The sequence below is a fragment of the Phasianus colchicus genome, chromosome 2 (assembly GCF_987193195.1).
Source record: "Phasianus colchicus chromosome 2, bPhaCol1.hap1.1, whole genome shotgun sequence".
NCBI lineage: Eukaryota > Metazoa > Chordata > Aves > Galliformes > Phasianidae > Phasianus > Phasianus colchicus.
Window position 1 is genome coordinate 46,972,196 of NC_143437.1, and position 25,199 is coordinate 46,997,394.

At 34.9% G+C, this 25,199-nt stretch overlaps 1 protein-coding gene across 8 annotated transcripts in view; it reads left to right on the forward strand.

Moving 5' to 3' along the window:
• The window catches only part of STXBP5 (syntaxin binding protein 5), a 111,738-nt gene extending 86,850 nt beyond the window's left edge, over positions 1-24,888 (forward strand). For 6 of the 8 annotated variants that reach the window (XM_090135560.1, XM_090135562.1, XM_031612242.2 and 3 more), the window contains 7 exons: positions 6,081-6,131; positions 10,804-11,043; positions 12,426-12,795; positions 14,623-14,788; positions 15,561-15,672; positions 17,933-18,153; positions 19,186-24,888. In XM_090135560.1, the coding sequence (XP_089991686.1) occupies positions 6,081-6,131; positions 10,804-11,043; positions 12,426-12,795; positions 14,623-14,788; positions 15,561-15,672; positions 17,933-18,153; positions 19,186-19,227 (1,202 nt within the window). In that variant the 3' untranslated portion in view covers positions 19,228-24,888. The remainder of the gene's footprint in view (positions 1-6,080; positions 6,132-10,803; positions 11,044-12,425; positions 12,796-14,622; positions 14,789-15,560; positions 15,673-17,932; positions 18,154-19,185) is intronic. The other 2 variants (XM_031612232.2, XM_031612236.2) reach the window with 1 other exon arrangement.
• The last annotated feature ends 311 nt before the right edge of the window (positions 24,889-25,199 follow it).

The window sequence follows — 25,199 nt, forward strand, 5'->3', positions numbered from 1 at the left end:
CTGCAGGAAGGTTTAATTTTATTCCTTTTGTGAGGTCAAAAACCTATGATTACTTTATATAGTGAATATGTTTGCTGAAATACTACTTCATAGATTGTGTTGAACTGTAATTCACAGCAATGGAGGAAGTGATTTTTTTCAGTATTCTCCCTTCAAGAATTTGCTGTTTGCAACTTAACTTTTAATCTTAATCCACTAGTCCATTTTATCACAGTTCAGCCAACAAAAACTGTTCAGAATTCAACAAGCTAAATGTGACTGATGAAACTTCGTTTGGTATCTGAGGCACAGCACGAGGAATATGCCCTTTGCTCAGTACTAAGTTGAGCACTGCTTGCAGTGATAACAGGTTAAGGAAGAGGAGCTCTGAGAGTGGAAACTCAGGCATAATTAAAGCAAATCTCTCTCAACAATGTATCATTATGTCAATTCAATTATATGATTGGAAAAAGTTGAGTATTGTTTATGTTAATATTCATTAATGTGTTCTCCTAAAGGATTCAGGCTAACTGGAAACTTATGTTCTGCTCCTTTAATGAGAAAAACAACACTTCATCTTGTGCATAGTATGTCAATGCCTGTTGATGAGATATTTTCCTTTTGTCCTGAAGCAGTCTCCTGAACTTATTTCTTTTTGCACAGAATAGGAGGTCTTTTAATGTGACTATGATTTTAATTTTCCCTTTTTTTAAAAGAGTAATATCCAAGAATAATGAAGCATGCTAATGGTAATTCTGTAGAACTATTGACATCTGTTCCAGCTTGAAGCCTTACAACTGAAAATGCTGTGAATGTTTTTCACAAGTAAAACAGTATAACATCGACAAGCAAAGCCTTTTTCAGGGTGTAAATTCAAGGCAGAGTTGAGACAATAATGCATTTCATATGTAACTCATAACTGTTTACCAGTCAGTTCATACTGTGCTTTGTGCAATTTACTGGAAGTGTAAAGAATGCAATTATTTCATCCACATTTAGAGTTTTAAGTAGCTGAATGCTATGCAAGGAATGTCTTCCTAGTTTTTCCTCCACTGCCATGTTTTCTGTACCTCGTATCTTTCTTCTGCATGATTTTCTGCACTTGTAAGTTTTTCTGTATATGTAAATAAGGCAAAATGCTTTGCCATCTCTTTTTAATGGTTGCATGCTTTTTGCATTTTTGTTATTTTAAATGGAAATGTCTGCCAGATGTGTAAATGGGCAATGAGTTTTGTGAAATATGAGTGCCGCTTTGTCATTAATTTTACACTGAACAACACCATTTATCATCAACTTCATTCTCACAGATAAATTTGTATGTAGCATGGTCATAGTTGCTCTTTGCATTGGCATATGGTGCAATTAGTTCAGTTCTTGAAGCTCTTTGTGCATGTGTGGAAACATAACCTCTTGAATAGGTTACAAAAATTAAAAATTTTTGAAATAGTTGATTTTAGTTCCTGTTAATGTCTCACTGGTGGTTTTTGTCCTTTGGGAATATAAGAGAAGACTACTCTTTGCAAAGTGAGAAGTGATTTTGTGTCAGTGACGGATCTGTAAGCTGGTAACATAGTACATATCCATTTAGAAGAACTAAACTGTTGTCATTTTATAACTTATGTAGAGTGTTCTTAATTACTATTTTATCATTAGTTAAATTATTAGGTAAGGATTCTTGATTCATTAAAAGATCAAAAAACATCAGATTACTATAGTAGTGTAAATTGAAGTGCAAATTTTTCACAAATCAACACTTCAGCCTTGCCATATATACTCTTAAGACCATGCTCTTGTGGTTTTTTTTTCTGAATACCCAGAGCTGTATGTTCCAGGACAGGCCTCTCATATGTATTGCCATGTTTGGGTCATGCTTCCCCTTTGTTTGCATCGCAGTGAACTTCAGAATTACCTTGGATACATAGAAATACTTGGTTTAACCAGTTATATGCTAGCAAATACTAGCAAAAATATTCTAGCAAATACTGTAGCTATTACATAAAATAGCTATTTTTCTTAAGAGCAGCAAATCTTTGGAAGTATAAATAATGTGCAATTATTACAAAAAATATGCCATGTGTAGACAAATTCACAGGCAGAAATATGTTAGGAAGTATTCCTAAGGCTATGTCATTTTAGTAGAAGGGCATTGTGATGCAATTTCAGCTGAAAGAAAACTCTTCAGCTTTTTTACACGTTTTTGTCAGTTAAGTATTTGGTACAATGAGCTTTATGTGGTTAAATACACTCATTGAATCAATCAGAATATGAAGTGTTTTTACATCCATTTCTGTAAGTAGCTTTAGTAAAGGTGTATGTAAAATATATACTCCATTATCTCTCTTTCAAACTGTCCCAGGAGATGTTATTTTTCAGCAAAAATTGTTTTTATGTCTGGAATTTTTAAGTTTAAGAACAATTGCAAACGAGACTATTAGGCAAACGTGCAGAGTAGTTGTAATTCCTGATTTCTATACTCTTCAGCTGTTAACACAATTTTTCACATTTTTTACATTCTAAATATACAGCTAAATTTGCCAAACGATGTTAAAATCATTGCCTTTTAACCTGTTTTCACAACATCAAAGCTTAAGAGCCTTGAAGTTCTTAGTTACTCTAATGCCAGCTTCTTCCAGTGTTTTTAACATTTTGTCTGATTCAATGTGGGGTATACAAAGTAGATCCATTTTCATACATTTTCTTGTAAAATGGCTTTGTAAGTCATACAAAATTTTGAGATTTTGGCATTGATAATCTATTTCATTTAACCATCAGCAGTACGGTATTTGCTCAATCATCACAAAATTAGTAAGTTGAGAAATTTTTTTCATTCTGTGTAGCTGTCAAACAGTGAATCATTTTGGGACTTTGATATATCTAAAAAATACAATGAAGAAGCAGAAGATAATTATAGGCTGCTTAAATATTTCTTATGAAATTCTGAATGTTTTATGTTCTATGTAAACCATTCTCCTATCTGTCAAGACTTCAGTACACTTGGCTCCCTTACAGTTTTTAGAGGGTTTTTTAGCAAAGGGTTTCCTTAAACAGGGAATGTATGAGGAAAAATGGTGTACAGCTTTCAAATTAACATGCTCTGGGACATAATGCTTTGTAAAGTAGCTTGGGATAACGCTGCAAATAAAATACAACTTCTACTTTTAAGCCACAGTTTCCTATTGAGGTGTTTTTCAGATAGTCAGCAGGTTTTTGTCATTGAATTGATTGAGCCTGCCATACAGAAATACAGCATGCTTATGCCACTGTAACCTTCCACATCTGCTCCCCTCAAGACAAACATGAGAAATCTCTAAGAATCTTGTATGTTGTTTTTGGACAGTTGTCTAATCTCCTTTTCATGTGATACATATTTGGTTATAAATCAGCAAAAGAAAGTATATGTACGTGCCTATGTATGACCTTAGGTTTTCTACATCAGAAGAGTATAAAGTAGATATAAGCACAAGGCAAAATAGTCATTGCAATCTGACAAGAGCAGCAAAATGATTCCTTAGTCCATCTCCTTGTCTTGCACTGGTTGCAGAAAGGCAGCCTTGGCTGTAAATCGGGCAGCAATCACCATTACCACCAAGGTATTCAACTGTGGCATCACAGCAAATACTTGAGGTCAGCTGCACCCAGCAGGAGCAGTCACCATCACCACTGCCGTGTTGTACAACTGGAATGAAATGACCAATGTTGAGAATGTTCTCTGTATATCTCAATCCTGCTGTTTTTTTCCATTTCCCTGAAAAGTATCTTTCATGTTGATGATGTCTGTGATGTCTGGCTGTTTTTCCATCTGTGGCATGGCAAAACTGAATTTTTTGAAACTTGTAAACTGTAAGACATATATGCATACAAGTTACTTGTTAAACCAAGCAATGTTGGTTAGTAAATGATTTAGCTGGTGAAATACTTATATTTTCTTATTGCTTTTTGAGGCACTTTTCAGTCTAAACACAAGATGGCAGTAATGCTTTTTAAATAGGGTCTGGTTTACTACTTACATTTGAATTATTGAGCTTCTTGACATGTTTTTAAATGTAACTTCTCAGCATTGTGACGTATTCACAATTTCTAGCAGTAACGTTCTTTTAACAAATCATTTATTTTCTTGTTCTATTAATGAGAAGTGTTTTTTAGTGTTTGCTAAAAAATACGAAGGGCAGATTGTTTTACCTCATCAACCTAGTTCGTGCAGCTGGCCTTCCACTAATGAGTAGAAAGCTAATAGTGAGGATTGAGTCTTAGAATGCAACAGTACCAGCGTATATTCCATGTTACCTGTTGCCTAAGTAGCTTATTTTTTGCCACTTTTTTCCCCCCAAATTGTTAAAATCATTAAACACTTCCATTGGAGAAGCCAGAAGCAACCACTGTGGTCTTCAAGGTGATTAAATGATTGCTGATATTCACACGTGGGGGAAAAAAACAGAAAAACCCCTCACAAAAGTAGCTCAATTTGTGTGCATGCTTAAGCTATTGTTAAGTATCTCAGCCTTTTATAATTTATTTGTCCAAAAAAGAACATAAGATTTAAGATGAGGAACACTCATCTTGTAATTCACGATTCCAGATGAGGTTTCTTGATCTTCAAGCTGATGCAAGTTAAAGCTGACAGCAGAAAGATTCCTTGTTGCTATTGCTGTGTTGTACCATAGTTTTCTGTATGCACAGCTGAACACTGATCTGAAGCAGAACTTAGTCTTGTTGAAAACAGTCTTTGTCAGAAACTTAATTAAGATTAGTTTTGGCCTCATCATTAAGCCAGGCAGCAGCAATGCAAGCATGAAGGTAGGAAGTATGTATGTCGCTGCAGTGCTCTTTTCAATTTCAGCCTGCATTAGATAGAATATGTTGAAGTGCCTAGCGCTGTGGTCTGAGTTCAATTTAATTTGACCAGGACATACTTTGTAACAGTGACATGTGAAGGAAATGAGAATATTATTTCTGGAGACTTGCTCTCAAATTTTTATTATGCATGACAGGAATAAAGCTGTTCAACCATTCAGTTAACTAGACTTTGCAATATTGATGAGCACAGTTGATGATACAGTGATGTACTTTCATTATTGAAGGAGTGGAAGTAACTTCAAATCATGCACTCTTTTTTAAGATTTGTAAAAAACAATGATTTTTGTTTAAACAGATAACTAGAATGAGTGAATTCCATTTTTAAGTGAGAGGAACAAAAAGATTCAGTCCTGCTTTATGACTGATATACATCACAAGGTACTCCTTAAACTGAGACTTTTCTCAACATCTGTTTTAGGAAGACAAGTGTTTCCCTTATGAGATAGTGAAGAACTAAACAATGAATCAACATACAGGCACGTGGCTAAGAAATAAATTCAAATTCTATTGCTGGTCTACTAGCTGAACTACATAATTTTTTTCATTCTCCAGTAGTTATTGGAATAAAGATGAAAGGGGGATGCATGGCAGCAAGACTACTAGTGAGTCTGTTTTAGCAGCATGTTGGATACATGCTTTGTTTCCTCACAGTATTGCAAGAATGTGACTCTTTTTGAGCATTACAGGAGTTTGTATGCTGCTCATTTTAAAATTCTTTGTAACTTCTTCGTTCTTCTAAGATTGCAGATTGCATCTCAGATTGCTAGCTTATTTACACGTGTACGTTAACATTTTAGAGTAACTAAAATTTAATCTTTTCTCCATTTTAAGTATCTCAGGTTTGATCAAGAAGTAGGGCAGAAGAGTGGATGGGATGTGAACTTTATGAAAGTTTCAATGCATTCTTGTAGTAGCTGAGTCTATATTATCTCTTTATACCTGAAGAGATAAATCTTGAATTTGAGCCAAACCAAATTCATCCAATATATCAAGTTATTTCAGACGTCAAACGGGAAATGAAGTTTGGCAAAAGTAATAAAATGCTGTATTTGGGGATTACAGTAGCATCCATGTTCTACTTTGCATGCCTCACTTGTGAGAGTGACGTTCTGCGTTAGCAGAAATCCTGTTATGTACTGCAGTTAATGTTATAAACAATGATACATTGAATAATTGGATAGAGGCAAATGCAGGCCAGCAGAATTGTGTTTATTCTTTTTAAAAAAAGGATATACTTCACTTTTCAGCAAAGATGTCCAGGAAGCTAAGTTTGCCAACTGAGTTAAAGCCTGATTTAGGTAAGTTTACAGAGTTGAATTTTATATTTACTGAAATTGTTTTATAGAATGTGAATACATATAAGTAAGAATCCTTGGTTATGTAAACTATAGTGACTGAGTTGCTTTATTTGAACTGTAGAACTTAAATTTAAATTCCATTCTTTCTGGGGGCTCCCTGGCACAAAACAGCATTGCTGTCATTGTAAGGTAAGCCTGCAAATTTTGTACATGGCTTATCACATTTTTGTGATTTTTTTTTTTAGGCATCTGTCACTCTTACAGTAGTGCTGTGATAGGAAAAGTATGAATAAGCAGGTAATTTATTGTAAGGAAAATTGCTTGCCAATTTGAAGCCATTCAATACTTTTCAAATTGCACAGTACAGTATTTAGGAATGAGAATATGCTCAGGTCCAATAAAAAGTTGGACGTGTTTTTACAAGTGTTAATGGTATTAAGACCACTTTCTATAAAAGAAAATGATATACAACTGTTTGCTGGATGGAGGGCCAGTCTGAGAATTTCATTTTTTTTGAAAAAGTACTCTTTTTACATAATAAGCCTTTCAAGTATGAAGCTTGTATTGCTAAAGGTCCTGATATTGAGTAATTAAAACAACATACAAATGAATAGATATATTTTTATTACTTTGTCATCAAAAGTTGACTGCCAGCTTGTAGATCAGATCCAGCTCCTCAGCCTTTTTCTCTGAAGATGATCAGGGACAGCTATAGACCACAGCAGTAGATACAGCCTGAGTAGGAAAGCTTTCTTCTGCCTGTCACAGCTCCCTCCTGCTCCTGCAGCAGAATCCCTTCCATGGCCACTGTAGAATACAGATCAGGCGCAGACTGACAGGTGCAGAAGCATGCATTTGAAGTTTACCACTATCAGCAAGAGAAGAGTTGATGATATTTGGAATATCCTGAAACTTCAGATTTGGACCACCCTGATTTACGTTGCAGCTTGTTCCACTCATAGAAATGTGAAGCTGTAAGGAACCCTCAGAGATCATTTAATCCACTGCTGTAGTGAAGACCCAAGCATCTGACAGTTTAACCTCTCATCTGTTTATGAGTCTCCAATAAATAAGTTTCAAGGAAAATACCAGGAAAAGTTTATGGTTTATAGCCAGTTAAATTAGTTATACATTAGTCAAAGCATCTTCCTTATTTTCATACTAATTCAGATTTTTTTCTTGTCCTTTCCATGAGGATCACAGATAACTGTTACTCCATTTCTTTGGTAGACATCTTTATAGCTGTTGAAAGCTATCATATCACTGATCTTCATTTTTGCAGATAGGTTTGAATTGTTCATTTTTGTTGTGGTTTTTTGTTTTATGAAATTAAGCTCCTTCTCCTTTGCAAATTTACATGGACTAAATCTAGGATGCCTTCTGATAATTGTTCTGTATACTGAAATTTTCTTCATCTTTCTAAAGCTCTGGTACCTAGAACTAGAAGGATTTGACCGTGGCCTTGTTGACACCAATGAGCACAGAAATTCTATTTGTCTTTTTAGTGTCTGTTTGTTCTTCCTCACTATGGTCACTGACAGTTTAGGGATGATTTCAGTTTAGAGTTAATTTTGTCAGACTTTGCAAACTGGAATACATTTGCACTTAAACATTGTTGAATTCATTTTATTTATTCTTTTGTTTTTGTTTGAAATTCTTCAATAACAATAAGTAATTAAAAACATATTTTTTTAAGAAAGAATTCGGTATTTTCTGCGTGATTTTGCTGGGTTTTTTTCCTAATAATATAAGGGAACTCTTATTTGATCAACTCACTTCTTGAGAATTCATAAAGTATCTTTTAATATCTAATTGTAATGATCCTTGACTGGTTTTGCTTGACTATACCCATGTGTGGCTATATACACTTAAATAACTCTTTTTGTTCTAGTAAAAGTTGTTTTTTTTACTCTTCAAGTCTGTAAATAACTTCCTGAGATGATGATAGTCTGTTTTTATTTTATTTAGTATCTTTTCTCCTAATGGAATAACTTTTGCATAGTGTTCTTCAGGAACTGTCATCTTGATTATTTTTTTTGCTTTTTTGATTAATATGTGACCATGTCTACTGGCTCAAGGAGACAGCTGAAATGCCTTTCTTCCGAGTTCAATATCTTCATCATTTTCTCTCATTTCTCTCCATGACTCCCTGAACCTTGATCACTTTCACTCTTTCATGAGCACTTTCTTTCAACTCACTTTTCTGACTAGATCTTTAACCTACACCCTTCCTCCCTAAGTGGCTAAAACAAAGTGTGCTTCTGCATTTATGCTCCAGTTCCTAAAATAGAAGTTGTCTTCATCATACTCTAGTCTGCACCATACCATTACTTTTCACTGTTGTAACCCAGCTGGTTACTGCCATTATCGCTAAGTCCTATCCTTTGGTTTATTTGCTCAGAAGATCCTCATCTTTCCTTCCTTCTAATGAAGTGGTGTGTAGTGAGCCATCACGCCATTGTTCCTTCCTCTTCATTTGAAAATATCCCATTAACAAACCATAGATTCTTCTGTGACTTCAGGGTAAATAAATACACGTTGACGCAGTTAAGCCTTTTACTCTGTTATCTTCCGTGAATCAGTTGTCCACTCTCCACAATGCCTGTATTGTCTGGCCAGTTAATTTTTGTTGACAATTTTTTCAATACGTCTGGAATTTGTATGTGTACTTTTCAGGTGTTCAAGCGGCTGCAAGCGAAGAAATACACGTTATGCCTATTGCATTAATTGTATTTTTCTTGGGAAAAGGGGAAGGATCTTACCTGAAATAAGGCATGCAGAAAGGATGTTCACAAATCATAACTCAAAGGAGTAGAATTAAAGAAACCACATGTACCCTGAAGTTCTACTAAGCTGCTAGGATTTGGGTTAGCTTTTCTTTATGCAGAAAGTTTACAGTTGAGTTGCATTTTTGTATTCTGAATGTATCAATATATTCCAGCTTTTTTTACCTTATTTTGATTTAGAGACTATTTAAGCATTTTTTTCAAAACATGTATTTTAATGTCAGCAAAATTCTAATGTTTAACTATATTCAGAGTGATTAATCTGTTAAAGTTACAAAAAAAAAAAAAAAAAGGAACTTAAGAGGTTGTGCTCATCAGAAGAATTATAAAACACAAATAATCATTTCCATCATTTTTAACTTGATTTGACCTCTTTATCTAGACATCGGTTTTAAATATGAAAACTTCATGTCAGTATTTGGGTATTGACCTTCTTAATGATGGGTATTTTACATTTGAACTGAATAAGCAGGACAATAATTTTTCTGTCCTTGTTGGAGTGAGATAAGTCTCTCCTGAGATATTCACTGTTTATATTTTCAGATGTCTGCATTCAGTCAGTTGCAATTTAGTTTGTATGCTATTTCAAATGTAAGTTAGATGTTCTTTGTAGAAATTTCTGCAATCATTTAATGCAATTTGTATATTGATACTATAAGTCCTGCTTATGAAATGTGACTTGCATCTGTACTCCATCCAAAGATCCAAAACATTAACTTAGTTTTAGGAAGTCATGATATGACATGCATTAGACTTGTGCTCATAAGGAATGTCTGGTGCTAAAATTTTGGAATTACGTATTGAGAAAGGAAAGCATTAATTAGAGGGTGTACAGTTAGATTCAGACATGCTGATGTATTAAGTATTGCCATATGTGCAGATAGCACATGGCTAGAATAGAGCAGCGTAAATTCTAATTTGATGGGTTTTGGTTTCTGTAAAGAGAAACTTACTTGCTAAGCAAAGAATAAGACATCCTGAGAAGTTTTGGTGCCACATTGTACTGTATTCAAAACAAAAATCTTCAGCTTTGCATACCAGTTCCAAGTGGTGTTTGGTAGCCTTGAATGCTTCTCTGATTAAAACTTCAGGCGTATGTTAATAGCCCAAGATTTCCTCTGGACAGTTGGCTGAAGTGGGACAGTACTGAGAGTCAGTACAGATTATCAGGCTGTCTGGATGTCACTGTAGTTTTTAAAATAGTTATATCTTCATAAAATCATTAACTGTGCTTTGTGGAAGCCAGTGTTTTTTAATTTGCTCAATTAGGTAATTGACAGACAGGTGTCTAATTTTTTTTTTTTTAAAGAACTCTTAATGATTTATAACTGCTGTTTCTACCTTTAGATAAAAAAATGTCGTATACTTTTCTAGGGAGTGTAGTGACAGGACAAAGGGTGAGAGTTTTAAATTTAAAAAAAAAAAAAAAGAGAGAAAAATTAGATGAGATATTAGAAACTTCACCATGAGGTTGTTGAGGCACTGGAACAGGTTGCTCATGGTGTGGATGTCCCATCCCTGGAGGCATTCAAGACCAAGTTGCATGGGGCCCTGGGCAGCCTGATCTAGTTGGTGGCAGCCCTGTCCACAACAGAGGGTTGGAACTAGGTGATCTTTAAGGTCCCTTCTAACGTAGTCCATTCTGTGATAAGTCATTCATGAAATTACCTGATTGCTGTCTCTGCAAAGCTGGGAGGCTTTGTTCAGGATAAAATACTGGAAACCGAATCAGAAGGAGATACGTTTAAGGAAAAATAAAAGTTATAAAAATCAATAGAATGATACATAATATATGTATTTGATGCTAAACAACAAAGCTGAAATAAAATCTTAATTTTCTTAATTCCTATATTTAGTTCTATTAATTAATACTGATTTATTTTCAGATGTTAAAGACAACTCTTTCAGCCGATCCAGGAGTTCTAGTGTAACTAGCATTGACAAAGAGTCACGTGAGGCAATTTCAGCTCTTCATTTCTGTGAAACTTTCACAAGAAAGGCTGATACATCACCTTCTCCATGCCTGTGGGTCGGTACCACCCTGGGTACAGTGCTTGTCATTGTACTGAACCTTCCCCCAGGAGGAGAGCAAAGGCTTCTTCAACCTGTTATTGTTTCTCCTAGTGGTGAGTACAAAGCAGTGCTCAAGTCTGCTAAGTATTGTTGTTCTTCATGTTTTTTTTTAATAAACTTTTTCTCAATTATGGATTAATTGGAAATTAATATGTACTAGCTAATAAGTTTAACAATCTAGGTTGCTTTCTTTATGACCAGAATTTTAAAGTTGTAAAGTAGATAATATGATCTCATAAAGTATAAAAATATATAACTATACATGTTAAGAAAAGCAGACTTTCTAGCCTTCATGTAGTCGATGATTATTATTAAGCAGTAGAGATGTGCATTATAAGTATTTTCTAATTGCAGCGTAAGAAGATTTTAGTGAATAATGAAAAAAATAAAAATTAAGGGCTATATATTTTAATACTTTTAATGGTGTGATGAACTATTGCTTTGAATTACTGAGATATCTTGTTTTGTTTTACCAGTACACAGCAACTGATTTTGTTGTAATGATATATTAACATTTTTTTTGAGTGATACCTGAACAAAGATAAAAATTGAATAATACACTGTTAGGAATAAATTTGGCTTTCCTACTACCATAGTTTCATTGCAGAGCATGATGCCCTCCTCTACAACAAACCCACAGGTGGCATCTGAACATGAGAAATTGCACCCCTATCTGATTGACATAATGATACGAATAATATGATCACTAGACCATGTTTGCATTAACAGTATTCAGATTTGGTAACATTTTATGTTAAGGGCATAGACTAGACAGTATGTCGAATCATCAGAGCTGCAGCATGAGCCTTACAAAATGCTGCAATATATATGATTTATTGGGCATTTAATAAATTTTCCTGTTTCTGCTTGTGTGTGACTAAATGAGTAAAAGAAGAAATGTATCAGCCTACGATTGGACACACAAAACAGTTGAGAAGGAAAACATTTTCTTTCATTTTATGCTAGAGAGAAGTAGATTCAAATGTAAACTACAAGAAAAAAAGAAAGAAAATAAACAAGTTGCCAGTTTCTGAACCCATTTTGAAGGAAAAGCTCTCACTAATTGTACTTATGGTATGTAGTGAGTGCACAGGGCACTCCTCAAGAGAAAATGAAATGAGTTGTGCTTGACAATGAAATTTAGTATAAATGTGCATTCCACCTTGGTTCACCTAATAAATGTATACATTTACATTGATGTTATTGGAGTGTATGCTTATGTATTTAAACTTTGAAAACTGCTTTAATAATTTATTGAATGCAATTGTGTGCACTTCTACATGCTTCAAGTCCAGAGATTTGAAGTCTGTTTTATTAGAGGCAAGTCTACGCTGTAGTTTAGTTTTCATTCTTCTAGCTTCTTTAAGGAGTATTTTTTTAGTTTGAATGACAATTTAAGACTGTTTTAGAAATGTGCTCTGTTCATATTTCCTAGGAACCATCCTGAGGCTAAAAGGGGCAATCTTGAGAATGGCTTTTCTGGATACCACCGGATCTTTAGTCCCACCTGCACATGAACCCTGGAGAGAACACAATGTTTCTGAAGATAAAGATGAAAAAGATAAATCGAAAAAGCGACGACCGGTCTCAGTGTCCCCCTCATCCTCTCAGGAAATCAGTGAAAACCAATATGCAGTGATATGTTCTGAAAAGCAAGCAAAAGTTATCTCACTGCCATCCCAGAACTGTATTTATAAGCATAACATAACAGAGACTTCTTTCGTTCTTCGTGGAGATATAGTATCATTGAGTAACAGTATTTGCCTTGCATGTTTCTGTGCCAATGGACATATTATGGCTTTTAGGTAAGGCATAATTGACAGCAATATATATGAATATATATAAGATATGAGTCTCCTGCTAGATGAAAATTTCTTTTTCCAGAAGAATATGAATAAAATGGGCATTCAGCTCAGTGTTGATGAACCTCTAACATCTGGAGCTGAATATTTTGATTACATATTCCTATTAATTCTGCCTTTAACACATGAACAAGTTTATCATTTTAACTCGTTACCGTAATTCAACAAATAATTCCAAGCATTATATAGGTTTTTGAACTGTTGAAAATTGTCTCAACAATGAATTTACTCCTTGTTGGAAAAGCCTGTCCTGAATCAGATCTTCAGCTGACCATAGCTCTGCATATTTTTGTGCAGCTGCTACAATCCTGTCTGCTTCTCAGTCATGTCTTGAGCCTTCTGTTTTGTTCTGTAGCTTGCTCATGTCTCAAAGGTGAGATTAATTGATAGTACAATCAATTCTAGTAATTCTAGTACAAAAAAGTCATAACATTAAGAGGTTTCATTTATTAAAATGTGTGTAGAAGTAATTTTGAAGGTACTAATGTCATCTATTCAATTTTTACCTGTTTTTTTCTTAAGTGTGTTTACAAATGCTCTTTTCATTCTGAGTAGTATTTGAGGGGAAAAAAAACTGTGGCAAAGCAGGTTTCCTCCTACTAGTTTAATCCTAGGAATATTTCTATTTTAGATGCATGCTGGGCAAATGTGTTATCACTGGTAGCATGCTTACAGAAGAGTGTTGCTTTCTTTTTCTTACCTGTAGAATTTGCCACTAAAGTCATGTTATCTATTATTCTTCCTTTCCTTTGTGAGTCCCCTAGTATAGGACAACACCCAGTCTGTAAAATGCCAGCATTTAGAAGTTTCGATATCACCATGAAGTAGAGCAGAAGACAAAAAACTTTTTTTTGGCTTGTATGGAATTTTTTCTAAATCGTTAGTTTCAGCTTCAGTTTTCCCCTTTACTGCTTTTTACTCTTTAGAAATAATAATCTTATGCAGATTGTATCTGCAGCAGAAGCTGCTTAATATATTGCTTATAAATGTGCAGCTGACACGTGAATTCTATTTTTACAAAAATTTCCCAGAGAGTATTTTTGAGGTACGGGTTCATTTAAGGTTCTGTTTATCAAGACATAAGGCATTCAGTCACTTCTTAGTTTCATTTAGTGTTTCTTTGAGGAGAGAAATGTTTAGCAGCTTGAGCGTTATTACAGCATGAATGCATAGCATCTGTTCTTCAGTAGCCTAATGCAGTAAGTTCTTCATTTATGTAAAATGTAAATGTTTATGTAAAACAGAACAAACAAGGTAAGCAAAAGAAGCTTTAAGATGATTTCACCATAAATATACAATCAGATGGAAAAGAGCAGGCAGAAATTCACAAGACTGCTGTTTGAGGTTACTGAATTTTCCTTTGGAAGCACTGTCTTTGCGTATTTCCCTGGGTTCCTGAGGACAACTCTTCTGGGCTTTCAGTTTTAATCAAGAAGAAAATCTTCACCTGAGAGAAGAGGCAATTGTATATGAAGGGGAAAAAAAGTAGATATTTATTAAAATATTTCATTAGTAATTACTGATTAATGCTTTAAGTGTGCCTGAGATTTACATACTCAGAATATCATTTAAATGATGCTTTCTAATGCATTTGTGATGCAGATGTCTAAGTTTCTCTTTTGAGGTTCTTCCTTGGTGTACTGCATATTTATGTTTGCAGGTTTTCTAGTTGTATTAAATGATAACCTGTTTATACAGTATTTGTATGGCCACAAGGAGAAAAATAATGTGACATCCTGTTACTTTTTTTTTTTAATTCTTTCTTTCAAGTTTGCCAAGCTTAAGGCCATTGTTGGATGTGTATTACCTGCCACTCACTAATATGCGAATAGCCAGAACATTCTGCTTCACCAATAATGGACAAGCACTCTATCTTGTCTCACCAACTGAAATACAGAGGCTGACCTACAGTCAAGAAACATGTGAAAATCTTCAGGTAATGAATAAAAAACCAAATTTGCTGTCTTCGAACATAGCTGTCCTCCAAGTAGTTCAGTTTTAAATTTACAGTGCTTATAATAATTAAATTTGTCTTTTATGGTTTGATTTTGCTCACTGCCAAGTCTTACTCAGAGTGAATCATTTCCCCCACTCTTATGTTGTAGTGTTATCCATCCTCTTGTATTTGGAACGTGTCTTAATTTCCTTTTTAGTCTGTATGTGTCTTTGTTTAATATGTACAGTTAATAGAACTCTTGTTCAAATAATTCTGGTGGAGATGCATGCAGACATAATTTGGGAATACTAAGATACAAGGAAGTTATTCTGTTGCCAGGATATTAACAATTTGAACAGACAACAATGCTTCAACCTGCAAGTTATATAGAAGGTGGATATAGCAGAATTAGTCTGCAAGCTCTGCTTTGATGATACCCGTGCATGTGATTATTTGTAGCTGCAGTTTAAACTGAACAAGGTCAAGAGTGTTTCCCAAGCTGAGGGGAGAATACAGCTTTGCTTGAGCACATTTTTTTGAAAATATTCCTGAGCTATAAGCTTGCAGCTATCAGGACAGATGGTTTGGACAGATTTCCTAATAGCTTTTTATTGTTACTTCCTAAATAGTGTCAGCTATCTACTGCAAAGGCAGATGCACATTAAAGCATATTCAAATTCAAATCCACAAAATAAATGTCCAAAGTGACAGAGTATTCCACTAATTTGTATATGAAATGATGTATGCCTTCTTGTATCTCTTCATTGCCAAGGAAATGTTAGGTGAGCTCTTCACTCCTGTTGAAACACCAGAAGCACCAAACAGGGGGTTCTTCAAAGGCCTCTTTGGAGGTGGGGCGCAGTCACTTGACAGAGAAGAACTCTGTAAGTCTTTTGAATTCTTTATTAATCTGTTATTTCCACCCAGATATTGCCTGTTTTAATAGGACATTCAGTTTTCAAAGAGGAAACTGAAAAGTGGAATGGGGAGAAATAATACTTTTTTTTAATGCTTTTTTATAGATTTATATGTTGTACAACTTACTAACAATAGCAGAAAATTAGTTCCTGTTTTCTCACAGACTGCCTTACCTCATTTATTCAGGATTGGATGATAAAGCAAGAAATGGGACAACCAGTCTTATTTATCTTAAGTGTATAGCACTGTCTGTAGTTCTCTTAATGTTGCTAAACTGAAAGAGGCTGGTTCTAGAGAGCACTGTTTTGGACAGTAAGAAAATTAACTCTATTATACTTCAGTTAATTTCCTAGATTCTTTTTCATCGTTTGACTTGTATCTTAAGAATAAAAGAGAAGGCAGAACTGTATGATATTTCATTCAGTTCTCCATTCATAGGATGATACATTTCACATGTGGCCGAAATTTTATTCCTTTATCATTTTCTCATTGCTTTTTGAATACAGATTTAATAAATCTTTTGTTGGTTGTATGCACTATTTGAATACATTCAAGGGGAAGTAAATGAACTTTTACTTAGTCATATATTTGCCAGATTAAACATTATATAATGTAACTTCTATTGGTTTACAGAACTGTTCCCTTTTCAGCATGAAATATTGTTGTAAAACAAAAAAGATTCCTGGCAATCTCTTCTTTTATTTATTTATTTTGGGGGGGAGGAGGGGGCAGATCAAAATAACCAAAAAAAATTAATCTTTATTTCTAGTGCCTTTATATTTTGAATATGCCTGTACATATCAAATAGTTAGAGGCATTTTCCAGTTTAAATATTACATTTGTAGTTGTATACATGTAATACTTTGAAAGGTTGATCAAGTTATTCGATTAGAGAAACCTGCATATAGAAATTACACAGCGTAAGTGGGGCAGGAAAAAAACTGCCCATTCATGGAAAAAGAAAACCACACTTCAGAGGTTATCTTTTGACATCACTGTGTGTTTTCACCATATTGCATTGACTCTTCTGACCTATTTTTAAGGAGATCTCAAATAGGTTTTATAACCATCTTAGGCTTTGTGGTTTACAATAGAAAAATCTGTTTTGGTTCAAATTGTCAGAAGGAAAGTACTGAACAGGGAGAAAAACTGGTTGAATTGTGACCTGAAAGTGAGTTCAGTGACAAGTGGGACATCTGAAAATGTCTTTAAAGTGTCAGTACTTAACACGAGGATCACAACAGAATCTGCCTGTAATAAGTGAAATGACTTCAGATATGCTTCTCAACAATAGGAATGTTTATAGTGTTAGTTGAAAAGAATTTTTTTTCTTTTTAGAAGCATGAAATTGGAAACCTGAAATTCTGCAATAAGACTTGTTAAACATTCATTGTTAGAGGTGGAAAAAAAGAAATTAACTATAATTCTACTGTTTAAAAAACAAAGCTACAAAATAAATCATCTTATTTTACTTTAGCACACAAAAACACCATTTGGGGCCTCCTCAAATTTCTGTAGAGTATACATTTCAGTTTGAGAGAGATTGATACCTCCATTAAATGTCTAGACTGAACAAGGTGGCTGATGTCCCATTAAGAGCAAAGGAGATGTAGTCAGTACAGTCACTAGAGTGATAGCTGTTCATTTTACTAATTATGTATTTATTTTTCGATGAACTGATCTTTTTCTTACTTTTTTTTTAATAACATGGTTTGTTACAGTAATGGGAGCCACAATACGTGATTGTTCCATGTCTGAGTCTAAAACTGAACTTTCACCAAAGGAAACTTATGCTGATAGAATCATACTCTCTCACTATATCAGCAAGGCCCTTAGAGAATAGACCACAGCTTGTATTAGCAAAGTTCTCCTGCTTTGCTGAATTCACAACACCCTCCCTGTGAAGCAAGCTATATTGTTTAAAAACTGTTTTGCTGATATAATTCTGTTAATTACAGTGTTGCCACCACTGTGGTGAGCATTTTAATTTCACACTTGAGTTTTGACAAGGTTAAAATTGTATAACATGCCTGGAAGCTCGGAAATATGCTTTAAAATCTCAGTTTGATTAAATAGTAACATAGTAGTGAATATTGCTCATATACATGCTTATGACGAGGTACATGCGAAAAAACAGCTCTTTTATAAATTAGTTACATTATTGTTTATGTAATAATGATAAGAAACCTTACTTCTCTCTTTTTTCTGCCTTGAAAATACCTCCAGTTGGAGAATCAGCATCTGGGAAGGCATCAAGAAGTCTTGCCCAGCATATTCCAGGTCCTGGAGGTATTGAAGGTGTCAAAGGAGCAGCATCTGGTGTAGTTGGAGAATTAGCACGAGCCCGGTTGGCACTGGATGAAAGAGGACAGAAACTAGGAGAACTGGAAGAAAAAACCGCAGCTATGCTTTACAGTGCTGATTCTTTCTCTAAACATGCTCATGAGGTAATTTCACTGCATGTTAAGCTGAGAGCATGACACTGATTGACTATTATAAGCTTTACAAGTAACTGGCTGCTGCTTTAAAGGCATTTTAAAGAAGTCTAAAGGAAATACATTGTCATTTTTTATTTAGCAATTGTTTCTCCTAATAAATATTAAGATTTGTCTTTTGGCACAGTGGTCTGGAGTATGCCATCTATCTGAGTAGTATGTAGACTTCCAAAAGGGCTGCTTTTTTCCCATTACTGAAAGAATTTGTCACTGAATTAGATAATCACAATCACAGAAACACCAAGGTTGGAAAAGACCTACAAGGTCATCCAGTCCAACCATCTACCTATCAGTAATAGTTCTCACTAAACCAGGTCCCTTAACACAACGTCCAAACATTCCTTGAACACCTCTCCAGGGTCAGTGACTCCACTACTTCACTGGGCAGCCCATTCCAGTGCCCTGACCACTCTTTCAGAGAAGTAGTATTTCCTAACATCCAGCAGCTTGAAGCCATTCCCTCTAGTTCTGTCGCTAGTTACACGAGAGAAGAGGCCGACCCCCAGCTCATACAACCTCCCTTCAGGTAGTTATAGAGAGCAATAAGGTCTTCCCTGAGCCTCTTCTTCTCCAGACTGAACAATCCCAGCTCCTTCAGCCACTCCTCATAAGGCCTGTGCTCCAGGCCTTAAGTAATTAGTAATGCTCTGTGTGGGATTCCTGTGGTACCTAAGAAAGATCCAGTTGTATGCAGATTCCGTGAATCCAAGCTTGTTTAATGAATAAAAAGGGTAGCTATTCTCTTGAGTGTTCATGCAGATCTCTTTCCATGCCCCATACTCCTGTGCAGCCCTCCTGTTCTCTCAAAATTATTTTTCTATTAGAGGCCAGAAGGTCAGCAGTAATGTCAACATTAGAAAATTTATCGTGCCAAACACTCAATGTTCAGTAATGAGGCTTTGTAAATGTATAGTTTGTTTGTATCTTTTTGGTGCATAACAGAGACGTTAATTAGAAACTGTTTGTTTTTATTTTTTTTTTTAGATGATGTTGAAGTACAAAGACAAGAAGTGGTACCAATTCTGATGATGCTCATTGATTACATCGTTTAATTTTGTCCTGAAGAAAAAATCTTGGTTTTCATTAATTTTGACAGGAACATTGAAATTTAAAGGAGTATTCAACATTGGATAATGTTGTTTCCTAGCACAAATCACACACTGTTTTACCTCAGTCATGGCTTTAACTGAGGAGCTTTATATATAAGAGAAACACACACAGAGATAGAAAAGCTGAGTGTTTCTTTGCTATTGAATAGCTGAGAGTTGGAATACAGAGCAGGTAATTGGAATATGTGGAAAGGAGATAAAGGAAGAATGTGGTGTGATGGGCAGGGGCAATTCAGGGTCAATCCTGTGTTAATATCTCATGCCAAAAGTTTTTGTGCTGTTGTACTTGCTGCCAGTGTTATACCCTCCCTGTGAGGAGAGGCAATAAATCAGGGGTCCAAGAGCTGGAATAAAGTTGTTTGTCTTGCTGGACAGTAGCTGACTTAGGCTTACCCTCTCTAGGACTCGCTATATTTACCATTATTGTTGAAGAAGAGTGGAAGCTTGCTGTCATTTCTTTCATCAGAAAAGCTGGAAGCTTGGAAGATTTCATGTTGAAAATTGTATACATAGTTGACCTGTGCATAGTCTTTTCTTGGACCCCAATCTGGTATTCTTGTATTCACATCATATTCTGTGAAGTGCAAAACAAGAGAATACACAGTTTTTGCATTAAAAGAAGTCAAGTGAATATGACTGGAATGTGTCATGCTGGGAGTTTTCATTTGTGTTATGGATGTGCAATGTGAAATGTGGTAACATATTCATTGTGGTAAGAATACTTCAACTTTAGTTTAGTTTCATATTACTTTTTGCCAAAAATAGTTATTGGTTCAGTTTGTGTAATGTTTAGAATTGGCTGTGGGTTCCATTCATGCTGTGAATTTTTATAGAATTTAACAGAATGTATCTTTACAGCCATTAATTAAAATAGCTGGGATAGTTTTGCTTAAAACTTAAGTTCTGGATGCCCCTTTAATCCTTTACTATTAAATCAGATAATCTTGTACTCAGGTTTTCAATCATTTTTACACACCATGGAGGTGCTGATGCATGAATAATGGCAAGCATCTACTATTTACTAATTGTCAGAATATTGTTCAGCTAATTTCTAAATCCTGCTTGTAGAGCTATTTCACAAGTACCTATCTCAGCCCCACCACATGCTAAAAGCAGCTTGCCTGAAATTTGGATTTAGTCTCTAAAGCGGTGTTTTCAGTTATGTGGGAAGTAATAAGTGTCCACTAAAACTTCAGAAATTGGTGAAATAATTATCAAGTTGGGTGAGGTAAATAATTTACCTGAGTGAACATGTTAGTGGCTGCTGCACTGAAACTGTAACAGTGGGGTTGAGCAGAGGTCTTTTAAAATAAATGTTTGCATTTTGAAAATGAATTTGGCCTTCATTTTCCTCAAAAAGGCAGGAGTAGTTACTGACTGTTTTTATTTTACAAAAGGGAATGCTTAGAAGCTGGTAGGTCATTCTGTAGCCCGTTTCTTGCAATATGGTCTGAAATCATTTGAGCCTGCTTGTCCAAGTACCACATTCTATGTGTGTTTTTCTTCACATGCATTCCAAATGTTGCTCAAGCCGAACACGGGCTATAGTTTTCATTTTAAAGCTATTTTTCAGGTATGTAGATATTTGATCCTTACAATATACATTAAAAAGATGCCAAATAGTAAAGCTAATAATGGTTCTTAATTCATTTTTAAAATTTGTCACTCATCCCAGCAAGTGCACTTTGGGTTTTGTAGCACAAATTGTTAGATGTTATGATTTTCTCTATCATTGAATAGCTTGAGTTGGAAGGGACCTTAAAGATCATCTGATCACCACTCCTGCTGTGGGCAGGGTTGCCACACAATAGATGAGGATCTGTTGTGGCATTTGGTAAAAATAAGTGAATTTTTGTTATCAGTATGAGGGCATATAGTATCGTGTGAGCTGTTCAAGGACCTTAACATATTTGAACATCACCATTTGAACATGCAGCATTATGATTTCTTGGTGTCTCTCTACCATATCTATTGAGGCAGTGTTAGCCCTGGTTACTTAACTCTGCTTTCTACGTGTATTTTTTGCCTCTGCCTATTTTATGTCTAACTAATGAATATTTAAAACAGTACAATTTTGTTTAAAGTCCAGGTAAATTATGGTCATACAATTTACAAAAACAGAAAACCCCACCTGATATTTTGCATCCTTCCTTTTCTCACACTCGTAAATTGGAATGACCGATTATTACTGAACTTGGTGAAGATAACACTGTATTTCAGAACATCCTGAAAAATTAGTCTGGTTAATCTCTGGGGGGAATGGGAGATGGCATAAATACACAGCAAATTCTCTTATAATTTCAAAGGAATATGGCCTTGGCTTGGAAGAAAAGCATACTGAACTTTCCCATTGAGATACATTTGCTGATCACCAGCAAGCAAAAAATGAGGCAGTGAGAGACCATGTGCCAGGTGAGAGTAGAGGTTTGTTTAGTACTACAGAATCTTTTGTTGCACGTGTTACTAGGAATGAAAGCTAAAGAAAGGATAGATCATGAGATGAATACAAAAATGGTTCTTGGTGAATAACAGGGGCTATGTACAATCTCAGTGTAAAATGTTTCTTTTTCCTTCTCTGTGGAAGGAAGATGATCATAGATGTATCTTATTCTGCTCTTGGTGGTGCACCTTTTGTACAGCAAAGTACATTAAAATCCTTTTGGGGGGAAGCACCCCTGATTTTTTTCGCTAGCATTTTAGTTGTGTGAAACTTTTTTAGAGTGTCTGGAAAATTACAAGATGCAATTGAGCTATTACTTTTTTATTTTTTTTTGATGGAAGTGTAAGAAACTGCTGCTACCTATCTGTTTATATGTAGTGTGTCTCATTAGGAACTGTAAACTGAAGAAGCTTTTCTTCACCTTAGTCCTGCCAAATTGTAACTTCTGAATGTTGATATGTGTAAATATGCGTGTATTCCAAATAAGTCTGAAAGTGTTACACCACAGGCATCTCCAGTGATTTGTTCTTCGGCAAACAGTTACAAAATGTAGTAATATATAGTTGTGCTCTTTGTCTGTCTATATACAAAGATTTTTGCCTGAGGTGGTATTTACATGACAGGTGATGTTAGAAAGCTACATCCAAAGGAGGATTTTGGAAGCAAGTTCATCTCCTTTTTCCTTTTCATTTTCCTTTACTCTTTTCCTTTTTTTTTTTTTTTCTTTTAATTTTCTTTTTGCTTAATTAATAGCACTGATCTTACCTGAAAATTTAAACTTGAATTTTTCCTGCACTTTAATTCAGTCATGGTATTTTATTCCTTAATTTTGTTTCTACATTTGTGCAGTTCAGGTTCATTATTTGTATATAAGTGCACACATTCAGTGAAGAGTTTAGAGCAGATTACTTTTGGGCACATTTGCTAATTATGTGACTATAATTTAGAATGTGTGTTTTCTTAGCAAAATATGTATATACAAGTATATACAACATAGAATCTAATGAAAAGCACTTATCCTGTGTCAGCATTGAGTTTATAAATTACTGCAACACTTTCAGATTTGTTACTAGATAATACAATAAAAATCTGTTATATTTATACATACTGCTTAAGAATATACTTTTAGTTTTAAATAATTTTTATATGTACACTTCTACCTTTAATTTTAAAAAGACTTATGTTCAATTTTTAAGTCAAAGTACTTAAAGTGTGTATATTATCCATAGAAGAAGTTGTTTTAAGCTTATGAATACATTCATATCTCATATCGAGATGATACAATTACTAAGCAATGAAAACAAATAGCCCATTTTGCTTTGCAGAAAATAATCATACTTATTTTTATTTCCCATTTCGAACGTTCTTTAAAATTTCCCTAAGTACAAAGGGGGAAGATGGTGCATTCAGAAAACCAATGGAGCATCATTTTTTTCTCAACAGCTGCAGTCTGTGGCTGTCCAACTTTCCATGACTTTTTTTTTTTTATTTTAGATGATTACATGCAAGAATTTTCAGCTATATCCTTTGGACTCTTAAAGTTTCCAAAAATCTACGTGAGGTTCGTCCAATGCAGATTTCATTTGACTAATGTACAAGTCTTCTTTTATACATCGGCTCTTTACACGTAAATCATTTTTTTTTTTGTATTCCAAATGTGTGTCGAAAAACCTATAGCCTGTGACTGAAGTGCCCCTTTCCCCTTTCTCATCGTAGTTCCACATACCCCAAAGAGATACTGATGGCAGCTGCAGTCCAGCATGGGGGTATGGTAGGAAAGATACACAAGGACTTGCCAACCTCTGCAAGTTTACAGGGTAATTTGTCAATGGGATTTTCTTCATTCTAGCTGATTTCTTGCATAACTTATTGAAGTCTTTCCGGGCAGATGTTAATGGCTGTGCTGCTACCCTGAAGTTTTTTCATACTTTGTAGACAAAAGGAATGGTATTTGGAGGGGAGGGAGTAAAACAAAATGTATGGGGTAGGTGAATCAAGTGCGCTAGTCCTATTTGAGTTTTCATTGAAAAGCCAATTTAAGCTGGGACAGTTTCTCTTTCTTATGCGTTGTCATTAAGATGTGCTATCTATAATCTATTTTATTGCTGTTCCAAGCCAATGGGTGTAATGTGCTTCTGTGTTCTTCTACACTCTCTAAGATTTAGGCTGAAAGATGTTGGTGTTAGGAAAGAAGAAACGAGACGGAAAGATACAGCAGTCAAAAGAAAGGTGTCAATCAGCAAATCCATTTGGTTTGTCATGTAACACGCCTAGAAATGTTTAAGTCATACAGACATAGGTTTTTTTGACACTTGCTTTTGTTTTCGTTAGTACCTAAGTTACATATTACCAGGCAAAAAAATACCAAGAAGTTAAACTGTTTCAGTTGAAAATATGTAAGGAGTTGTATGTGGATTACCACTACCATTCAGTTAATAGGTGATGCAAAGGGCGTGGGGTGGGAACATGTTTTAAATATTCCCTTTTAAAAAATAAAAGAACTGTAAATAAGCAGTACTACGTTATTTTAGACCTGAGCTCTGCTATCTGTAGTGGTTAGAACTAGGAAAACATGCTGCTTTCTAGTTATGCTACTGCTTCATTGTACCAGCATCATGGGGAGGGGGGGGAAAGAATCAGTAAATTTTTCTAACATTGCCCACCTGTGGGTAAGCATGCTTGAAGTGTAGCAGTTCTCGTTTATGTATATCTTAATGTGTACATGTATGTTTTTTCTTTGTTCATTGCAACTTATTTTCGTTTGAATCTTGCTGAGCCCCACTAGCTCTTCTGAGGGTGATTACTGGAATATGCATTTTTAGGTAGGGTTGCAAATCCATCTGTCTACAAATATAGTTTCATATGAACTGCAAACTGTACTGTTACAAACACAACTATGTTAGATTGCATAGAGTTATTTTACTTACATGTACTTGAACTGAACTATGTCATCATAACAAAGTTAAAAAAAAAATTAAGTATGGAATATTTTTGTAAATAAAAATACCTGTGCAGCTGGTATTTTAAATTTAAAATGTATTATACATTAATGTTTCAGAAAAAGATGTTCATATATGTGTATATGAATGTGTCATTATGCTGAAGGGCTCTGATTGGGCAAAAATAAACTATTCAAATCTCTCCTGAAATGAGTCTAAGTTAATCTTTTTCCCTCTAGCTGTCTGGAGCATGCAGTAACTCTGGACTTGCCAAAAGTCTTAATTTTGCTTACAATTTTGATATCCCTTATAAGTGGGAACATCTTGCAAGGACAGCTTGCAATCCATTAAATTTTGTCTGCTGTTTTGGGGAGGAACTGTGTAATCGTGCCCTGAATTATGCTGAATCTGAAGGGAGGCTGGGACAGTAATTCTGAGATGTGTTCTGAAATGACTGCTGCACCTCGGTGAAATTCTTATAATCTCGTGACGTGTCTTCAGGTAGTAAAA